The 23,040-nt window shown below is 42.6% G+C and overlaps 1 protein-coding gene across 6 annotated transcripts in view; it reads left to right on the forward strand.

Moving 5' to 3' along the window:
• Positions 1-23,040, forward strand: part of LOC130356192 (lysophospholipid acyltransferase 2-like) — a 58,247-nt gene that overhangs the window by 24,118 nt on the left and 11,089 nt on the right. For 3 of the 6 annotated variants that reach the window (XM_056557349.1, XM_056557352.1, XM_056557353.1), the window contains exons 2-10: positions 2,182-2,327; positions 5,241-5,318; positions 5,622-5,711; positions 5,796-5,851; positions 9,008-9,062; positions 13,315-13,444; positions 15,662-15,836; positions 17,068-17,171; positions 19,179-19,243. In XM_056557349.1, the coding sequence (XP_056413324.1) occupies positions 2,182-2,327; positions 5,241-5,318; positions 5,622-5,711; positions 5,796-5,851; positions 9,008-9,062; positions 13,315-13,444; positions 15,662-15,836; positions 17,068-17,171; positions 19,179-19,243 (899 nt within the window). The remainder of the gene's footprint in view (positions 1-2,181; positions 2,328-5,240; positions 5,319-5,621; positions 5,712-5,795; positions 5,852-9,007; positions 9,063-13,314; positions 13,445-15,661; positions 15,837-17,067; positions 17,172-19,178; positions 19,244-23,040) is intronic. The other 3 variants (XM_056557351.1, XM_056557354.1, XM_056557350.1) reach the window with 2 other exon arrangements.

The following is a 23,040-nucleotide window of genomic DNA, read 5'->3' on the forward strand; positions in this document are numbered from 1 at the left end:
GATTCACTGTGAAATCTGGGCCGCTATGCAGGGTGAAGCCATTAGGACTGCTCCGATAACTTGGAGTATTATTCCTAGCAGGCCAAGAGAGCCATACATTACTGTACAGAGGAGCATGTCAGGGTTTCATAGACTGTGGATCGGGCATCATAAATATTGGTGACCGGTTTCCTTTTATGACCCCTTAGTTTTGGAGGGAAACTACAGTTTTACCTGCAAAATTTTACAGCCATTAGGAATCTTATTTGAAAGCCATGTGTGATGCGGTTGCAGCCAAACTTGGCCACTTCATTGCTGCAATGTTTGAACCCAACCTAATACCTTTAAACTCTGTAATTCTCTCTCAGATTATACATTCTTGTGGTTCATTTTACAGGAAGATTCCCCATACAGATGCTATATGCAAACAGTGCTGTAGCAGGAGCAGGCAATAGAAACCTGTCCAGACTGTGTTATTGATTTAAGACTAAAGATCAGTGATCGAGGGTTACTCACACTTTATTGTGTGCACACTTGGGGCCTATCCACACTGCTGAATTTACACCTTGGATATATCAAATCTGGTGCAGAGGAACAATGAATGAGAGTACAATGTAAACATGAAGTATAAGGAAATGCTATGTTTACTTGTTTTATTGTCCCAATGTGCCCAAAATGAAAAATAAAGCAACATCACCTCTAATCACGATAAAAGAAATGTCTCCTATTTGGTGTATACTGTGCCTGTCCAGAACTTTGCTCTGTTGTAATAGTCCCTGAATCCACGCGGTCCTACTGTTGATTATGTTGGTAGTGCCCGCTGCAGGCAGGCATACAGCCAGCTAATTGTTCACAGTGTAAACAAGCCCTTTAAATGCTTTTATCAGGTGCAGCAAGTAAAAGTGGGAAAACAAAAATATTGCCACAATGTTGAATGATATACCATGACTACCGTATATACTCGAGTATAAGCCGACCCGAATATAAGCCGAGGCCCCTAATTTCACCCCAAAAACCCAGGAAAAGTTATTGACTCGACTATAAGCCTAGGGTGGGAAATACATCATCCCCCCTGTCATCATCCAGACCCCCGTCATTAACACCCCCGTCATCATCCCCCCCTTCATCATTACCCTCCTTCATCATCCCCCCTTAATCATCACCCCGTCATCATCCCCCCCCCCCTTCATCATCACCGCCTGTCAATCCCTCAGTGGTCTTCAACCTGCGGACCTCCAGATGTTGCAAAACTGCAACTCCCAGCATGCCCGGACAGCCACCGGATGTCCGGGCATGCTGGGAGTAGTAGTTTTGAAACATCTGGAGGTCCGCAGATTGAAGACCACTGCAGCCTTCGTCATCATCCAGTTTTCTACTCACCTCTACTCGGTGGGAAGGAAGGGTGAGCTGGTCCGGGCCGTCATCTATGCTGCAGGGACCATCCGGTGGAGAGGGTTAGTCGTTCCGGGCTGTCCGGGCTTTTCACTGGGAGGCCCTCTTCTCCGCTACGGGCCTGGCCCCGGACTAGTGACGTTGCCTTGACAACGACGCACAGGGACGTCCGTGTGCAGCAGCATGACGTCCCTGCGTGTCGTCGTCAAGGCAACGTCACTAGTCCGGGGCCATGCCCGGAGCAGAGAAGAGGGCCTCCCGGTGAAAATGGACAACCCAGAACGACTAACCCTCCCCACCGGACGGTCACTGCAGCATAGATGACGGCCCGGACAAGCTCACCCTTCCTTCCCACCGAGGGAAGGGGAGTAGAAAACTAAAAGGGGGGGGGGGGGTCTGGATGATGACGAAGGCCACAGTGGTCTTCAACCTGCAAACCACCAGATGTTTCAAAACTACTACTCCCAGCATGCCCGGACAGCCGATGGCTGTCCGGGCATGCTGGGAATTGTAGTTTTGCAACATCTGGAAGTCCGCAGGTTGAAGACCACTGAGAAGGGATTGACAGGCGGAGAGTTCACTCGAGTATAAGCCGAGGGGGGCGTTTTCAGCACGAAAAATCGTTCTGAAAAACTCTGCTTATACTCGAGTATATATGGTATTATTAGTATGCTTGAAGTGACTAGTATTTGTAGGATTGATTTTTATCTCTGTTGGCTAACAGTATGTGTCATATTTCTTAGAAATCAAGCAACATGTTAATTATACATATACAATTATAATGTGTGGGTTTTTATTTCTTATTTTTAGCGTCTCTTCCTCACTGGGCAGCTCGCTGCTCTAATTTTGGCTTTCTTGTTCCGATACTGCCTGCCTCCTTCTCATTGTGGACCAAAAGTCAGACATGGCATTGCCTCCTTGCTTGGAATCTGTCTATCAGTCTATTGCTTTGGATGGTGAGATATAAGTATCATACATGTAAGGCTATCAGGAAAATGAAAATCCATTGGCCCAAAAAGGGGAAATGTTATATGGACATCTAATACCAACAAAGCATATGGTACAGTCATATATATGTATAAGCTAACTTTAAGTGACTGTCCAGATAATGTTTCTAGTTTTATTACTATGGAATGATGGATTTTCATCTACTGATTTTATATACTGTGCTGTACTGATCCTATGCATCCTTCAAGTCCACTGGCTGCTTCCATATGGCTGAATTGATGGTGACTACTTCTTTGTAAAGCTAAAAGTCTACCGAATCTTAAACTCCATCTACACACACATAGCTTCCTAACTGCAGTATATATACTACTAGAGGCAACATAGTAATAACAATCCCTAGCATCCTCTGATTCAGTTTATATGTAATTATGCAAAGTATATTGCTGTAAATCCTCGTAAATCTGACTGTAACACCAAAATATTTAGCAGCCCTGCCCAAACCTTATTAGCTTAAAGGGGTACTCCAGTGAAAACCTTTTTTCTTTTAAATCAACTGGTGGCAGAAAGTTAAACATATTTGTAAATTACTTCTATTAAAAAATCTTAATTCTTCCTGTACTTACTAGCTGCTGAATACTACAGAGGAAATTATTTTCTTTTTGGAATGCTCTCTGATGACATCACAACCACAGTTCTCTCTGCTGACGTTATTATAATAATAATAGCACTTTATTTATTGTTGTCCTTAGTGGGATTTGAACCCAAGACCCCAGCACTGCAAGGCAGCAGTGCTAACTACTGAGCCACCATGCTGCCCTTAGCATACATCTGCTATGCATGGTTGCTAAAATGGACAGAGATGTCAGCAGAGAGCACTGTGTTCGTGATGTCATCAGGGTTCCAAAAAGAAAGGAATTTCTTCAGTAGCATTCAGCAACTAATAAGTACTGGAAGGATTAAGATTTTTTAATAGAAGTAATTTACAAATATGTTTAACTTTCTGCCACCAGTTGATTTAAAAGAAAAAGGTTTTCACCGGAGTACCCCTTTAAGGGACTGTTCACACTTCATGCTTTGTTCAGACAGAACTAAATAAAATAAAATAATATAAAACATTCAAAGAAATTCAGATGTACTCAAGAATGGTCTGTCAGTTGGCAAGTTCAGGTTCATATCTCTAGAAAGTATTTGACAACGTGGTTTTGGCATATTTAATCATCACAACCATATCTGTCTATATGCCCTAAAAGCCCATTGAAGAACAGTGGATGTCATTGAGGGAGGTGACCCAAATGGAATTACCCCCTCTGAGATAAAGATCCGCTATCAAACATTTGTTTGCATTTTGGCACCCTCAAGGTTATACACGGATGACCATCTATTCATGTATCCAAAGGATATTATGGGCAAGCTGTTTTACAGAGGGTGAACATATAGGGGGACATTTATAAAAGCTTGCTTATGTATGTCTTTTTTAAGTTATTTTATTTTGCTTAATGTTTTGCTTACATGCAACAAATTTATAACAAGTCACACGGCCTTTATAAATTTGTCTCACATAAGCAAATCAGCTTTTTTCCTCCATTCCATTTTCCATTTTAAGATTTTGCTCGTGTAAGCAAAATCTGTAAGCCAGGGTTGAGCTGGAGTAAATATATGTCATTTTTTGATAGTGTGTGACTTTTTTGCGACAGTCGCACATTATAAATCTCTGACCACTGTAAGTCATTTTAGAAAATTTGCTTACATAAGCCAAACAGAATTTTCTTGGTCTTTTCACTCCAGCCAAAAGTCGCACAGAAAAGTGCCTAGTCACATTTGAGAGACAAATATAAGCAAGAAAAATCTACTAAATGCTTTTATAAATGTCCCCCATTGTGTCCAGCTGATCTTAGCAGTGGCTCTTAGCATTAAAGGGGTACTCCGTTGCTAGACAAATTATCTCCTATCCAAAGGATAGGGGATAAGATGTCTGATCGCGGGGGTCCCGATGCTGGGACCCCCTATGCCCCCTTCTATATACATAAATCATGGGGGCATGGTGAGACGTCACGACCATGGCCACCCAATCCCAGCGTTTTGAACATAATGTTCAGAATGCCGGTGTCTGCACACAGATCGTGGGGGTCCCAGCATTGGGACCCCTGCGATCAGACATCTTATCTTCTATCCTATGGATAGGGGATAAGATGTCTAGCAATGGAGCAAATGGAGCAAATGATTAGCAGTGATGAGACATCCCCTTTTAAATTACTTTATTAGCAATATATAAGTATGTAGTTATGTATGTGTTCTGGACGTTTCTGAGTAGCTTGGCCAAGCCAGGTAGCTACATGCCAGACCCTAAAGACTTTTACTCCAACTGATCACTTTGCTGAACAGGCATCTATTATTATCATATTTAGTCCGCCCCTTTGCAAACATACCTCCATGACTGACCAGATGGCACTTCCTGTATCTTACAAAATCCTATTTCTTAAGGACTCATAGATTGCTTGAGAAATATGTTTTCTTTTTCCAGAATATAGGGCCACTGCTCTGGTTCATTGTACAATTTCTGTAGCACTTTAATGTTGATAATAACATAATTTTCCTAACTTGTTTAACACTTTACTTAGGCTGAGTTCACACTACTGTTGTGCTCCACCTCTTTCAGGGTCCGTTCAGCGGGGCAGAGCACAACTGACACCGTTTTGGGTCCTGATGAATCTTATTGACTTGAAAAGGATCCATCGAGGGTCTAGTATTTTATAGGAGTTGAGTGGAGAAAAAAATAGAACATGCACTATTTTGTTATCTGCTCAACTCTAGTCCTTCCGACAGACCGGAACACAACAGTCGTGTGAACGAGCCCTTACTTGTAATATAATAAACCCAAGACAGACGTTATTAACCTGTTTTTTATGCCTTCTACTCTACAGGCTCACAGTATTTCTTGTAGGAGAAGTTGTGATGTGTTATCTCATGCTTCTTATGGTTAGCACCAGAAGAATTCAAATGTAAGTATGAATAACGCAACTTATGCGGAGGAGTTAATAAATATTTCGTTATTTCAGTATAGTTATTTATATTCCATATATATATATATATATATATATATATATATATATACATATATTCCTTTTGTTTGGTGAAATAAAACAACATAATTTGCTTGGTAGCGAGGGGGAATATTAAGGGTGTAATACAGTTGTCCGTACCACACCAATATCCCAAAAACTGTATTCTGACTGAATACTGTATACATACTGTATACTAATATGAGCTTATATACCAATGTTCCTTTTTATTTCTATTTCCAGATACACATTGCTGATAACCATGGTTTTTCTTACATTCTTTCATATTCGAAGATTTGCAAACCCCTTAGTAGATGAACTGGACTTTACAGTGTAAGCCTCGATCACTTATTATTACAGTTTGCAAACCTTTTATAGCAGTGAAGCAAAAGATTTATGTTTCCTTTTTTTTTTTAGGGCTTTAATGACACTTACACAAAAATTGAGCCGGTTTGCATTTGAATATCACGATGGTAAGTGAAGGCAAAAGTAGTCTGTTACTCTGTAATTGCTGTTTGTCAAAATTTTTATAGGCAGCTTTTAGCCCACAGTAGCAGTATTCATTAATGATGTATGGTTCTATTATTTTTTACACATTAAAGTGGTATGCCGGGGACCCTCCATAAACTCTTCTTCAGGGCCCACCTTTTCGCTGTTGTACTCACCAGTCCCCAGAGCGCTCTGGCTCTCTCCTTCGAAGAAGAGAAGGAGTGGTGGCCCGCTTAGTCTATCACCGGCAGAGTAGGGGTCCCGTCTCAGCTGGTGATTGACTGAGCAGGCCGTCACATGAGGGTGTCCCTGAAGGTAGGAACCGTAGTACACAGGGGAGGAGCAGCTCAATGAATGGTACGTTCAGCATTAAGAGTCGGGCCCCTACAGAAGATTTCCAGCAATCTGCAGCTCTGGGAACTCTCTCATCGGGCTTCCTCTCAGGCTCTCTTCTCTTATGGCTGCTCCGCTCGGGGGTCATCACAGGTCCTTTAGCCTCAATCTCTTCTATCCTGCTGAGCTCCACCACCACATGTACTGGTCACATGATTGTGACATTATCAAAGGTCCTACAACTCCAGCATGTAGCTTATACAGAGCAAGTCCCTGTTGGGCAGATAGACTGTTGTGTGTGGAGATCTCGATCTCTGTTCCTTATTGACTGCCTGTCTGGGTCCTGCTTTGTATCTGCTAGATGCAAAGCAGTGGCAGCCATTACGTAATTTTTTACACGTACCCCAGGTGAGAACCGCTGTTATACAGCAATCAGGAATGCAGAGACTATATTAAACTGTCTATGCCTTCTCTAGGGAGAATCTGGCTGTTACTGACAGTTGACTCTCCCTTCATGCAATACAGAAATTCCACTGCAGAGTTCGCAAGGATATGCAGGAACATCCTTGCAGATAACCGGTGGTACGCGTACCCCTAGGGGTACGCCACCGGCGGTTGTGCGGGGGTACTCAATGCGCTGACAAATACCAGCCATGCATTGGCCAGTATTTGCCAGCGCATTGGGGGGAATGCAACCGCGGCTACTTTACGGGAGCTGCATGGTTGCTGGGGAGACGTGTGACGTCCCCTGACATCGCGCAGAGGTGCCGCACAGGGCAGGAGGACGTCACCCTTCTGTGCGGCGCTGAATGTGACTCTGGGAGCGGTACCCAAACAAGCCGGGTAATGTAAAAAAAAAAAAAGTAAAAACTAAATGTATGGGAGGGAAGGATGATATATATATATATATATATATATTAGCCCAGGGGAATCGGAGGGGGAGAGAAACAATGGCACAAGAGCATTAAGATGGAGGGGGAGAGGGGGATAATGGCAATAGGGGATCAGAAGGAGGGGGGAATTATGGCACAGGGGGATTAAGATGGAGGGGGGGTAATGATTAACACCCCCCCCCCCCTTCCATCTTTACCTCCTTGTGCCATTATCCCCCCCCTCCCACTACCCCCCCTATCTTAATCCCCTTTTGCCATTATTCCCCCCCTCCCTCTGATCCCCTTTTGCAGTTATCCCCCCCCCCTCCATCTTAATCCCCTTGTGCAGTAATTCTCCCCTGCCTCTGATCCCCTTTTGCCATTTCAGATAATAATGGCACAAGGGGATTAAGATGGAGGGGAGAATAATTGCACAAGGGGATTAAGATGGAGGGGGGAAATATTGGCACAAGGGGATTAAGATGGAGGGGGGAACAATGGCGCAAAGGGATTAAGTATCGCATTAGTATAAAGGTAAGCACACACCTTTTGTCCCCGGGCACCCCTCGCGCATAAGCTCTGCGCAAATTTATGCGCAAGGGATACCCTCGGACATACTTTCAGCCTTTGGGGGTACAGTCACCAAAAAGGTTGAGAACTACTGTTTTAAGTTATGTGACAGTTTTATTTTTTATTCTGAAAGTTAACACTTTCTGTTCTTGATCTACCATTCACAATAGGTATTGGTTACAGCTTACCTCCTCCTTTTTACTACACACTGACCACTGCAAAGGTCACTGAGCAGGCCCTTTAGAAAGGCCTCTGTGGCATACACGAGGGATAGAATCTGTGGCTTAAATAGAGGCATGAAAGGCTGGCACTATAGGGGACATACTTTTTAGGGTGCTTCTTTTATTACATTTTGAAGTTCTGGAGGGTATGCAAGGTACAGGTGCATTTCTGCTAAAGACTATTGATAAATTGCATTTTCCTAATATATTAGCATCTGTACATTTTGAGTAGGGTAAGAAGGGACAACATATATGCTTGACAACAGTTAAAGTTTACCTGTCATTAGCAGAAACTTTTTATAAAATGTAGAAAATAACATATGAATATTTGTAATATACATTGGTTAAAAATGTGTATATTTTTGTCTGTGTCTCTATGAGGAATCCAAATACAGGAAGTGAGGGTGGACATGCAGGGCTCTGTGCAGTGAGGCTCTATGACATGCCTCCGGCTCACACAGCAGGATGATTGACAAGCCAGGAGCCTGCCTGTATTTGGTCTCCTCACAGATACACACAGGCAATTGCTGCAGGGACAGCTTTTTTTTCACCCAACAATATACACCTTTTTTAACCAATGTAGATTACAAATATACATATAATGATATACATATAATCTACATTATATAAAAGGTTTATGCTAACGACAGGTACATTTTAACAATTCAGGTTTTAAGTCTTCCTGGGGTGACCAACTACTTTAGACAGTTATCTTCTCAGAATACACATGAATACTTGGATTAGCTGAGTATACATGTTTACTGTCATAACTAGACAGCCAGACGTGGTGGTGCCAGCCATCCGGTACCGCTTATTTCCTAGGGTAACAAAAGATCAGTCATGTTAAAATCCATCATATCTAGTCCTTGCTTCACATGACAGCAGACCACAGAGGACATCCTAGCTTCTGCCATACACTTTAGATCAGTGTACCCACTATAACTGGCAGGACCCGGCAACAATTGTCTAATATACATGGCCAACTTAGTTTATGGGATGTTGTATAGGGCATGAAGTCACCAACTTTAGTCAGAATAAGGACTTCATTATTCCTGTAAGGTCTTGATTGAACTTCATGGTAAAATGGAATCTAGAATGAAAGTGGTCAACTTATTCTTGTCTTTAACCTTATAACGTTTTGTAGGAACTGTCCGCAGTGAACAGTCTCTGACTCCTACACAGAGACGCCTAGCTATCAGGTAAGTGTATAAACTGGCTCCATCTTTCTTGTTCTTGTGTTGGGAGTTTTACTGGTTATCTTAGTGATATTATAACACAATCACTAATATATGAGCGGGCTCAGCAACATCAATTAGAAAAAGGGGTGCTGCTATACGTATCAAATATAACACAATATCCAGAATAGAAAGAAACACGTAAAACAGCGCACACCCATATAAAGTAAATATCAAAAAGTTCTCTTTATTAATACATACATCAGAAAGACAGACAAGATCATTAAAAACACTTAAAAAGGCCAAAGACAGCCAAAGCACAAAATGGGGTGAGCCCCCTCAACAAGGGAACCCCACCCAGGGCACCTGCCTATTACAATGCGTCAATAACGTCACTGTGATATACACATAAGCTACCACATAATACTATATTGATTTCAAAGGCCCATATATACAACCTGTATTCTCATTGAGCATAAGTGTGATAAGATGACACAGGACGGTTAATGGAGGAGTTACCAGACAGGTGCCCCCCTAAAGACCCCACGCGTGCCGTTGCCCGTCGGCAACTTCCTGCCTGGTAACTCCTCCATTAACCATCCTGTGTCATCTTATCACACTTATGCTCAATGAGAATACAGGTTGTATATATGGGCCTTTGAAATCAATATAGTATTATGTGGTAGCTTATGTGTATATCACAGTGATGTTATTGACGCATTGTAATAGGCAGGTGCCCTGGGTGGGGTTCCCTTGTTGAGGGGGCTCACCCCGTTTTGTGCTTTGGCTGTCTTTGTCCTTTTTAAGTGTTTTTAATGATCTTGTCTGTCTTTCTGATGTATGTATTAATAAAGAGAACTTTTTGATATTTACTTTATATAGGTGTGCGCTGTTTTACGTGTTTCTTTCTCTTCTGGATATTATATTATAACACAATGTCACCTCTTAAATATGTAAGAAAGGTGCTGTGCAAAATGAGAAAAAATCCATAGAGCTGTTCATTGATGTACATAGTATGAGTTGAAAAGATGTATGTGTAGTGGTGCATTTTGGGGAAAGAAAAAAGATTATCATTCTAGATTGTGGTGCTTTATACAGTGCATGCAGCTCTTATGTACTTCCAGTTTCTCTTGAATTTCAGATCTATCCAAAGTCTTAAACCAGTATTTATATTTTCCCTGCCAAGTTGCCTAAAACTCGTCTTTCAGGGTTGTTAGGATAGCAGGAAGAACAGGGCATAGGGGGAGGGACTGGCATCTTGCTGTGGCCACGGCAAGTGCACAATAGCTTGTTTCTTCACATCCACTCTGCAGCTTCATAAACTTGCGTGATGTGAATGTATGTAACAAATAAGCAGTACACTACAAGAGAAGGGAAACATGGTCCAAATCAATTACGTGGGTTCTTTGCAGAGGATGAATTGACTGTTTCTCAGCTACCTTGCTAATTGTGCTGCCATTTTAGCTTTGCATCTTAACTGTGGTCTAAAGTATGCAAAGCTAAAATGTCAGCATTATTTGTTAACATACTATATATATATATATATATATATATATATATATATATATATATATATATGGTATGTTAACAAATAAGAAATTCACATTACAAAATGTTTCTTCTCATGAGCCTGCTAAGAAAAATCCTGTATAGATCCAATGGCTCTCTTCAGTCATAATAGTGTAAGCTGCAATAGAAAGGAGACATTTTAAAGAGTACCTAAGAAGGGCAGAAATAGATTTCTTAGCCATATCTGATTAGTAGCACAGTCTAGAATGGCATTGAGAATGGCCTGATTTCTTCTCAGTGGCATAGCATTGGGGCTCAAGATCCTTAGAGGCGAAAAATGTTGTGTCTCTTAGAATGGAAAGTGAGCTGCAATGCATAAAAATGCCCAGATTTAGTGGCATGATTTGCCCATAGCAACCAATCACAGCACAGCTTTCATTTTACCAATTAGATTGATAAATCTAGGCCAATGTGTGCATCGCCATCCAGTATTGTACAGAAGCAAGGCATGTCAAGCACTAATAGTAGTCCCTGCTCCTTTACGTACATTCAGTAGTGTGCTTCACCAATAGCTTAGCATGTTATGAAATGTACATATAGAAGTAGGGACTCCTGTCCTGTCCAGACTCCCTGGTTCTGTACTGTATGACATACGGCTTTTGCTGCAAGCTGAGCCAAGTATGTAATTTCATGACACGCAGCCTTAGGGGGATTATCTACCTACTGGGGAAATCTACCTAAAGAGAGATGACTATTTACCTACTGGGGGCTTCTACTTCATAGAGGGAAATTACCTATCTTATGGGAACATCTTCCTAATGGTGGTGGGAATTATCTACCACCTGGGGGCATCTGCGTAATCTACTCACTGAGGACCTACCTACCTTCAACTATTGAGTAAATCCTTGTAAACAGCCACTCTTACATTCAAGGTCCAGGTTTGGAGGGGGGCGCAATACTTGCTCCAGGTGCTGGCAACTAAAGCTTTGCCATTGCTTCTGCCAAGTTGCTGTTCGCTATAAAACCTTCTAGCTCTAGATCACTGTACTTGTCACTATTATGGGGCTACTGTATCTCTTGCCTTTATTGCTCCAAGAGTCACCCCATAAGAGTTACTTTTCTATAACACTTGAAATTTAGCTCTGGGGGACTCCTATTTCTCTTGATCATCTTTAAGATGTTTGTACATCTTGATTGGAGTCACTTGTGGTAAATTCAGATGATTGGACAGGATTTAGAAAGACACACTCCTGTCTATATAAGTTATCACAGCTGACAATGTATATCAGAGCAAAAACCAAACCATGATGGGAAAAGAACTGCCCGTAAAGCTTAGAGACAGGATTGTGTGGAGACACAGATCTGGGGAAGGGTACAACTAGGACTGTTCCTAGAGCTGGCCACCGCACCAAACTAAGCAATTGGGGCAGAAGGACCTTTGTAAGAGAGATGACTAAGAACCCAATGATCAGTCTGGCTGAGCTCCAAAGATCCTGTGGACAGATGGGAGAAACTATTAGAATGTCAACCATCACTGCAGCAGTCAACTAATCTGGCTGTCACGCCCCCTCCCATAGACTTGCATTGAGGGAGCGGGGCGTGGCGTCATGAGGGGCAGGGCTATACCCCTGAGCAGCGGAGTACCCCTTTAATAGCAGAACAACCAGATAGAAGACTCTTCTTAGTTAAAAGACACACAAAAGCTGTCCTGGTCTTTGCAAAAAAAAAACTGAAAAAAACTAAAGGACTGTCAGACTGCGAGAAAAAAAGATTCTCTTATCTGTTGAATCAAAGATTTAACTTTTTGGCTTCAATTCAAAGCAATATGTCTGAAGGAAAGCAGACACTGCTCAATACCACAGTAAAGCATGGTGGTGGCACCAGTATGCTGTGCGGAGTGTTTTACAGTGGATGGGAAAGGGAGAGGGGTCAGGGTTGAGGATAAGCTGAATGGAGCAAAGTACAGAGATATTTTTATTGAAAACCTAATTCAGAGCACTCTGAACCTCAGACGGGGCTGAAGGTTCATCTTCCAACAAGACAATGACCTTAAGCACGCAGCAAAGACAACACAGTGCTTTAGGGACAACTCAGTGAATGTCCTTGTGTGGTCAGCCAGAGCCCTGACTTGAACTCAATGAAACATCTCTGGAGAGACTTGGAAATGGCTTCCACTGAGGTCTCCATCCAACCTCCAAGCTTGAGAGGATTTGCAGAGAATCATTAGTTCATTAATCATTAGATTAGTTCATTAGCTTTTTTATATATCATGGTCCTTCAAGTTACAATATTAATTGGTTCCTGGATGACATTGTATGTTAAAACCATTGTATGTTGAGACCATAACTCTATGGAAACCTGGTATTGTCATTCAAAATAGGAAAAAGTGAGGATTAAAGAAAAATAAGGCTGGGTCCACACTACGTTTTGTCCCATAGGGGAGCGCATACGGCAGGGGGGAGCTAAAAGCTCGCGCTCCCGTATGTGACCGTATGCGCTCCCGTATGTCATTCATTTCAATGAGCCGACAGGAGTGAAACGTTCGGTCCGGTCGGCTCATTTTTGCGCCGTATGCGCTTTTACAACCGGACCTAAAACCGTGGTCAACCACGGTTTTAGGTCCGGTTGTAAAAGCGCATACGGCGCAAAAATGAGCCGACCGGACCGAATACGGTCACATACGTATGGGACAAAACGTAGTGTGAACCCAGCCTAAGTAGATTAAAATAAGTAGCTCTTTTCTTAAATGTGCATCCTTTGTTTGTAGGTCTCTTCCTGGAATACTCCCATACCTAAGTTACAATGTGGGATTTTTAGGCCTTCTTGCTGGTCCTCTATGTTCTTTTAATGACTACCAGATATTTATACATGGAGAAGAGAAGAATAGAAACCCGAATGTAAGTAATGCCATGTTGCGCCAGAAAGCGTTTTACTGCAGTGTAGCTATGGCTCTGTTGCCTTATGCGTAGTCATTTTCTGTATGTTGTGGTCATTTTGAATCATGTCTTACTATTATCATATTGAGTAAATGATGCCAAGGTTTTCACATATAAATGCTAATTGCTGCAAATTTAGATATGTAAATATGAATGTACAATTGTGTGAATGACTTACCTACATAAAGATTTACAAGATATTCATCTGTTTGTAGAATTTGCAAGTTAATAAAGTCATGTGTTTACTGCAGAATCAGCATTAAATGGGTCAACTCATCAGAAACATCCCCATTAAAATATAGTCCCGGGCTGTTTCCGGCACTTATGGCTGACAGCTGATTTTGCTAGGAAAAGCCACACTTTCTAACTGCTGGAGAATTTCACATTTCAGCTGAATAGCCGTCTTGTAATTTAAATATGGCTAAAGTTAAGGGGTACTCCGGTGGAAAACTTTTTTTTTTTTTTTTTAATGAACCGGTGCCAGAAAGTTAAACAGATTTGTAAATTAGTTCTATTAAAAAATCTTTATCCTTCCAGTACTTATTAGCAGCTGTATGCTACAGAGGAAATTCTTTGCTTTTTGAATGTCTTTTTTGTCTTGTCCACAGTGCTCTCTGCTGACACCTCTGTCCGTGTCAGGAACTGTCCAGAGTAGCATAGGTATGCTATGGGGATTTTCTCCTGCTCTGGACAGTTCCTGATATGGGCATCAGGTGTCAGCAGAGAGCACTGTGGACAAGACAAAAAAGAAATAAAAAAAAATAAAAAAATAATTTCCTTTGTAGCCTACAGCTGCTAAAAAGTACTGGAAGGATAAAGATTTTTTAATAGAAGTAATTTAAAAATCTGTTTAACTTTCTGGCACCAGTTGATTTAAAAAAATGTTTTCCACCGGAGTACCCCTTTAAGGGTACAGTCACACGTACAGTATCCTGCGCAGGATTTTCTGCTGCAGATTTCAATGCAAACTGAATGACTGATCACAGCTTCTAATCTGCAGATACAAAACCTGCACATCAAATCTGCGCAGGATCCTGTACATGTGAATAGACCCTTAGGGTACGTTCACACGGGCATATTTTTTGCCGAAGATTTGCTTCAGCAGATTTTTCGGCCAATTGACTTCAATGGGCAGCAAACTTTTCTGAATTAAATCTGCAGCAGATCTACAGCAGAAAATATGCACATGTGAACGTACCCAAGGGTGTTTTCTGCTGCAGATCTGCTGCAGATTTGCTTCAGAAAATGTTGCTGCCCAATGAAGTCAATTAGCTGGCAAAAATACGCACGTGTGAATGCAACCTTAGAAGCAGATTAGAAGCTGCGCTCAGTCATTTAGTTTGCATTGAAATCTGCAGCAGAAAATCCTGCGCATCAAATCTGCAGATAATTTTTTGCTGCAGATTTTGTTGCCTATTGACTTCAATGGGCAGAAAAATCTGCTGAAGGAAATCTGCAGCAGATCTGCAGCAAAAATACGCACGTGTGAACGCACCCAAGGGTGCATTCACACGTGTATTTTCTGCTGCAGATTTGCTGCCACAGATTTTGCTACGTATTGAAGTCAATGGACAATAAAATCTGCAGCAGCAAATCTGCAGAAAAAATACGCACGTGCGAATGCACCCTAAGGGTACGTCCCCATGTGCCGTATTTTGTTGCGTATCTGCTGCTGCGTATTTTCCTACCCATTGAAGTCAATGGGAAGCAAAATCAGCTGTGTATTTTGCTATCCATTGGCTTCAATGGAAAAAGAAAATATGCAGCAGCAAATACGCAGCAAAATACGGCACGTGGGAACATACCCCAAGGGTGGGTGCGTTCACACGAGCGGAACCACAGCGTATTTTACGCTGCAGATCCGCCACTGAAGGGTCGCTGCATGGTGGCTTTACATGTGCCTGCTGGGAGCGGCAATACGCCACTACGAGCAGACACACTGCGATGTGTTAGTCGCAGCACGGATGCGCAGTATACTCTCACATCGCGGTAGCTCTCAGCCCAGCTCATGGAGCAGGGGGAGCGGCTGCGATGTGTGCGAGTACACCGCGCATGCGGGGCGACTCGCACATCGCTTCAGTGTGTCTGCTTGTACCGCATAAAAAATAGCATTGAATATTTACAACATTTTATAGATCTTATCAATAAAGTAGGATCTGTTTTTTGCTCTTTTTTTAGGTGGCAGTATTCAAGAAGCTGTGGCTTTGCTGTTTCCTATTAACTGCTCATATTATGATGTCGGACCAATTCTCTATCTCAAATGATCCAAATACCTCTGTGCTCTACCTGTTTGTGGAACTGTACTTGACTGCAGCTTCTAGAAGACCAAAGTATTATTTTGCTTGGACTTTAGGTGAGCCTGAGCTTTTTTTCCTCCTTTATACTTATATGCATTTGACCAGTTTCACATGGCTGTAATATCTTAGTATGCTAAGCACACCATTTGGCTTACAAATATGTACCATTCCACCCCTGTAAGGTGACCTCATCGGGACAGACAATACACTATAGATATACCCCCCTTGGGCTAGCGCTAAGCCTATGATTTCTGGGCATGTAGAATTTTCACATTTTACTATTTTCAAAAAGGTTGTGAATACGTGTCCGGGGGAGTCTAGCATTCACACCCTATTTTCATAGAAAATGTTCTGCCCACCTGACAATTCAGATATAGTCAACCCTATATCTCCGAAACGGGAAGGGGCATAGTAACACAAGAAAAAATCATTTGAATTGGCACCCAAGGCTCCAAAATTATATTAAAAAAGAACTGTGAATGTTTTTATATACTGATCTCAGGTTTTCTTTTAAGATGAATGTGTAAGAGTAAGCAGCAGGTATGAGCACTGCTTCCTTATGGACCATCAAACCGGAGAGAGACCAGACTAACCAGCACCGGGTGCTTGTGTATAAGATAAGCAGAATCAAATCTGCCAAACACTAAACCAGTGTTTCCCAACCAGGGTGTCTCCAGCTGTTGCAAAACTACAACTCCCAGCATGCCCGGACAGCCAAAGGCTGTCCGGGCATGCTGGGAGTTGTAGTTTTGCAACATCTGGAGGCACCCTGGTTGGGAAACACTGCACTAAACTCTCCATTCTTGTTGTGAATTCGACAATTTTCTTTTTCTGAGAAAACTACATAGCAGGTAGTACAGACCAGCAAGGGCACATGGAGCCTTTTGACCTCCTGCACATGGCTGCATTGTGTGCTTGGGGCCTAGTCGGCTCTAAAAGCTTTATGGAAACTTTCTTTTCTACATGTTTGTGCAGTGACATTGACTTCTCATTGCAGCATAGTACCAATAATAAATGACTGCTTAGTCACAGATTTTCTTGGCTGCTCCACAGTTATTATTCTGGAATGCCATTTGCATACACGTCATATACAGTAATGGCATTCTTCAGCTCAGTCTTTCATGAATTGAATTATACTGATCTCTGAACTGCAGGGGCTGTTGAATCTCTGATTTTGTCTAAAATGAAATATAAGCCTTTTCAATCCACCAATATGACTCTACTATCTAGAGATAAACACTACAGTCATGTGCAATATGCATAATATGTTTATCTCTTATTGTTCAGCGGATGCAATAAACAATGCTGCTGGCTTTGGCTATAATGGAATCTCAGATGATGGGGAGGAGAGGTGGGACCTACTATCTAACCTCAATATATTAAAGATTGAGGTAAGTGCTTCCAGGCCCTTGATACTTGACGGAAAAATATAGCCCTATAATAAGAGAAATCACAGAAATTCAGATTACTCTATTAATAAAGGATTCTACGATGGTCTTATTGAATGTAGGTCTTCAGTCTTTTGGCACATTGATGAATGTTTTAGGTGTATAAAATGAATGCCCACTTTACGTATGCTATATAAGCTATGGGAAATGAATACATGATATCCAGCTGTTGCATTACTTACTGCAAAGAATTGCAAGTTACTGATGGACCTACTTGTATGACATTTTCTAGTCTGTTTGTAAATGACGTTATTGAAAGTAAAACATAAGCAATAATAAAAAAAAAATACACTGCTCAAAAAAATAAAGGGAACACTTAAACAACACAATGTAGCTCCAAGTCAATCACACTTCTGTGAAATCACACTGTCCACTCAGGAAGCAACACTGACTGACAATCAATTTCACATGCTGTTGTGCAAATGGAACAGACAACAGGTGGAAATTATAGGCAATTAGCAAGACACCCCCAATAAAGGAGTGGTTCTGCAGGTGGTGACCACTTCTCAGTTCCTATGCTTCCAGGTTGATGTTTTCGTTACTTATGAATGCTGGCGGTGCTTTCACTCTAGTGGTAGCATGAGATGGAGTCTACAACCCACACAGGTAGCTCGGTTATTGCAGCTCATCCAGGATGGCACATCAATGCCAGCTGTGGCAAGAAGGTTTGCTGTGTCTGTCAGCTTAGTGTCCAGAGCATGGAGGCGCTACCAGGAGACAGGCCAGTACATCAGGAGACATGGAAGAGGCCGTAGGAGGGTAACAACCCAGCAGCAGGACCGCTACCTCCGCCTTTGTGCAAGGAGGAGCACTGCCAGAGCCCTTCAAAATGACCAGCAGGTCAGAAACAGACTCCATGAGGGTGGTATGAGGGCCCAACGTCCACAGGTGGGGGTTGTGCTTACAGCCCAACAATGTGCAGGATGTTTGGCATTTGCCAGAGAACACCAAAATTTTCCACTGGCGCCCTGTGCTCTTCACACTGAACACATGTGACAGAGTCTGGAGATGCTGTGGAGAATGTTCTGCTCCCAGAAGAGAACATCCTCCAGCATGACCGGTTTGGCGGTGGGTCAGTAATGGTGTGGGGTGGCATTTCTTTCGGGGGCCGCACAGCCCTCCATGTGCTTACCAGAGGTAGGCTGACTGCCGAGATGAGATCCTCAGACCCCTTGTGAGACCATATGCTGGTGTGGTTGGCCCTGTTTTCCTCCATATGCAAGACAATGCTAGACCTCATGTGGCTGCAGTGTGTCAGCAGTTCCTGCAAGAGGAAGGCATTGATGCTATGGATTGGCTCCCCTGTTCCCCAGACCAGAATCAAATTGAGCACATCTGAGACATCATGTCTCGCTCCATCCACCAACGCCACATTGCACCACAGACTGTCCAGGAGTTGGCGGATGCTTTAGTCCAGGTCTGGGAGGACATCCCTCAGGAGACCATCCACCACCTCATCAGGAGTATGCCCAGGCGTTGTAGGGAGGTCATACGGGCACGTGGAGGCCACACACACTACTGAGCCTTATTGTGACTTGTTTTAAGGACATTACATGAAAGTTGGATCAGCCTGTAGTGTGGTTTTCCACTTTGATTTTGAGTGTGACTCCATATCCAGACCTCCAGGGGTTGATAAATTTGATTTCCATTGATAATTTGTGTGTGATTTTGTTGTCAGACGAAAGTATTTCATACGATTAGTTCATTCATTCAGATCTAGGATGTGTTATCTTAGTTCCCTTTATTTTTTTGAGCAGTGTGTGTATATATATATATATATATATATATATATATATATACACAATACATTTGCAATTTTGCTTTTTTGCCCGTAAAGTGTACTGTATGCCATTTCCTTTTAGCAGCTGTCCACACTTCCTGTATTACACATTATTAATGCATCATTTCCTTTCCTTTTTTGTTCTTCTTTCAACATTTTGTTTCTTTTAGACAGCTACCAGCTTCAAGATGTATATTGATAACTGGAATATACAGACAGCAGTGTGGTTGAAAGAGTTAAGTACTAGTTTTTTATGGCTGAGTTTAAGTATATTCTGTCGTAAAATTACTGCAGTACCCCAATTTTATTTTATTTTTTTGCATATATCACCATATGACCTGGATATAAATTCACTTGAGAACCTGGGCACACGCATTAGTGTCTAATGAGTCATTGGTCTTCTTGCTTACTGCTCTACTGTTAATTGTACTTTTCATACTTTTTAATTACTAAAAATCGATTAGTAAGTGACAATGATACTATTAATAATATTCAGTATATCAATACTGTCTATAAATATTGGGCCCTGGGGTTTCTAGGGCCCACCAGAAAAAATTAGCATATTTTCTACATGCAAATATTTTTCCATACATTTCAGTGAAAAGGTGATTGTGATTGCAAGCGACAACATCTCCACTGAAGTATATGGAAAATATGGATGAATTTGTGGACCAGAGTCAGTGAACCTCATTCTCTTGGTAGGTTAGGTTTAAAGAGCTGGCTTCTATGACAAATTTCTGTGAGTTGATACATTGCAGCCACAGCGTCCATAAAAGCGTCCATAAAAGCTGCCGTGTGTGATGGCAGCCTTAGCCACCCTTTTTGCTACCTTTGGATAGAATGGCAAAAAAAAGTTTAAAAAAAACTGCTGCATGCCATAATAGCAGCCTTAAAGGAGTAGTCCAGTGGTGACTCAGTGGTGAACAACTTATCCCCTATCTTAAGGATAGGGGATAAGTTGCAGATCGCGGGGGGCCCGACTGCTGTACGGAGCCCCGACAGCCCGCAGGAAGGGGGCGTGTCGACCTCCGCATGAAGCGGCGGCCGACACGCCCCCTCAATACAACTCTATAGCAGAGCCAAAGTGCTGCCTTCGGCAATCTCCGGCTCTGCCATAGAGATGTATTGAGGGGGCGTGTCAGCCGCCGCTTCTTGCGGAGGTCGACACCCGCTATCTGGCCGGAGAGCCGGGGCCCTGTACAGAGAGATCGCAGGGGGCCCCAGCGGTCGGCCCCCCTGGGATATCAAACTTATCCCCTATCCTTAGGATAGGGGATAAGTTTTTCACCACAGGACTACCCCTTTAAAGTGTACCTGTCGCTTAAAAAACTTTTAACATGTCCTAGCGACATGTCAAAAGTTTTGACTGGTGGGGGTCTGAGCCGGTAAAAGACCACACAGGCGTGCTTTTCTCCCAGCTTTGTGTCACATGATCAAGATATGCTCTATAGCAGTGGGCTTCAACATGCGGACCTCCAGATGTTGCGAAACTACAACTCCCAGCATGCCCGGGAGTTGTAGTTTTGCAACATCTGGAGGTCTGCAGGTTGAATACCACTGCTCAGATTTACACTGAGTGTGTCTCAGATTTACACTGAGTGTGTCTCAGATTTACACTGAGTGTGTCTCAGATTTACACTGAGTGTGTCTCAGATTTACACTGAGTGTGTCTCAGATTTACACTGAGTGTGTCTCAGATTTACACTGAGTGTGTCTCAGATTTACACTGTGTGTCTCAGATGTACACTGAGTGTGTCTCAGATTTACACTGAGTGTGTCTCAGATTTACACTGAGTGTGTCTCAGATTTACACTGAGTGTGTCTCAGATTTACACTGAGTGTGTCTCAGATTTACACTGAGTGTGTCTCAGATTTACACTGAGTGTGTCTCAGATTTACACTGAGTGTGTCTCAGATTTACACTGAGTGTGTCTCAGATTTACACTGAGTGTGTCTCAGATTTACACTGAGTGTGTCTCAGATTTACACTGAGTGTGTCTCAGATTTACACTGAGTGTGTCTCAGATTTACACTGAGTGTGTCTCAGATTTACACTGAGTGTGTCTCAGATTTACACTGAGTGTGTCTCAGATTTACACTGTGTGTCTCAGATGTACACTGAGTGTGTCTCAGATTTACACTGAGTGTGTCTCAGATTTACACTGAGTGTGTCTCAGATTTACACTGAGTGTGTCTCAGATTTACACTGAGTGTGTCTCAGATTTACACTGAGTGTGTCTCAGATTTACACTGAGTGTGTCTCAGATTTACACTGAGTGTGTCTCAGATTTACACTGAGTGTGTCTCAGATTTACACTGAGTGTGTCTCAGATTTACACTGAGTGTGTCTCAGATTTACACTGAGTGTGTCTCAGATTTACACTGAGTGTGTCTCAGATTTACACTGAGTGTGTCTCAGATGTACACTGAGTGTGTCTCAGATTTACACTGAGTGTGTCTCAGATTTACACTGAGTGTGTCTCAGATTTACACTGAGTGTGTCTCAGATTTACACTGAGTGTGTCTCAGATTTACACTGAGTGTGTCTCAATGACATAACACAGAGCCACAATATAGATACTTCATCCAAGCTTGCGACGGGAATGAGAGGGTTCTGGACACACAGCAAAAGGTCAAAGATACGTGTATTCACCCATGATGTAATGCGTTTCACAGTAAGACTGCTTCATCAGGCAGTCTTAGGGCTGGTTCACATCATGTTTTCCCCCATACGGGAGCGCATACGGGAGGGGAGAGCTAACACCTCACGCTCCCGTATGCCTTCCTATGCGCTCCCGTATGTAATTAATTTCAATGAGCCGGCCGCAGTGAGAACGTTCGGTCCGGTCGGCTCATTTTTGCACTGTATTCGCTTTTTCCCCGGACCTAAAACTGTGGTCAACCACGGTTTTAGGTCCGGTTGTAAAAGCGCATACAGCGCAAAAATGAGCCGACCGGACCGAACGTTTTACTCCGGCCGGCTCATTGAAATTAATTACATACGGGAGCGCATAGAAAGGCATACGGGAGCGTGAGGTGTTAGCTCCCCCCTGCCGTATGCGCTCCCGTATGGGGGAAAACGTGATGTGAACCAGCCCTTACTGTATAACGCATTACATCATGGGTGAATAAACAAATCCCTGTCCTTTTGCTGTGTGTCCAGCATCCTCTCATTTCCGTCGCAAGCTTGGATGAAGTATCTATATTGTGGAGTTCATCACACGTGGAACGGCTGCAGGCGCCTTTATCATAAGCTCTTTTCCATGGTTACACTTGGTGGAGTGTAACAAAATGGGGTAAGCACTACTTTACTTACCTCTAAACATCCCCAACGTTCTAACACTATGGAGCGCTGTCTCTATCTATTTATAACACAGTGCTGGGAGGGAATGCGCTGAGCACTAACTTCTCACGGTTTGTTCTCCTGATCGGGGGAGGTCTAAGCACTCAGACTCCTACTGATCAAAACTTGAGATGTTGGAGGACATGTCAAAAGTTTTTCCTAGTGACAGTGCCTTTTTACGCATGCTTACCTTATGTGTTGTGCTGAGGCCACTACACACACATCCAGGAGTTTCTTTCTTTATAAGGGTATGTTCACACTGAGGGTTTGGAGAGGAATTTCCACGAGTAATTCTGCTTGCTTATTACTCTCCAAATCATTCAGCAGTGAAAAAACCCATAGTATGTAATGAAAATTCTGCTCCTCAGCTCACACTGAGGAATTTCCGCTAGCGGAACATGTTCTTTCTTCATGCGGAATTCGCGTCGTAACTCCATAGAAGTCAATGTAAAAAAAAAATTTAGGCCACCACAGTTGCGCGAAAAATTTTTTTTTACAATGTCTCCTATGCCGCGCTGAACTTCTGCGCAGAAAAATACTCTCATTTCTGAGCGGATTTGTTCAGCGCAAATTCCTCTCACATATTTGTCAGTGTGAACATACCCCAACAGTAGTCAGATGTAATATATAGCCTATTCTATTCTATAAAGCAGTGGTCTTCAACCTGCGGACCTCCAGATGTTGCAAAA

Source organism: Hyla sarda, chromosome 2 (genome assembly GCF_029499605.1).
Source record: "Hyla sarda isolate aHylSar1 chromosome 2, aHylSar1.hap1, whole genome shotgun sequence".
NCBI lineage: Eukaryota > Metazoa > Chordata > Amphibia > Anura > Hylidae > Hyla > Hyla sarda.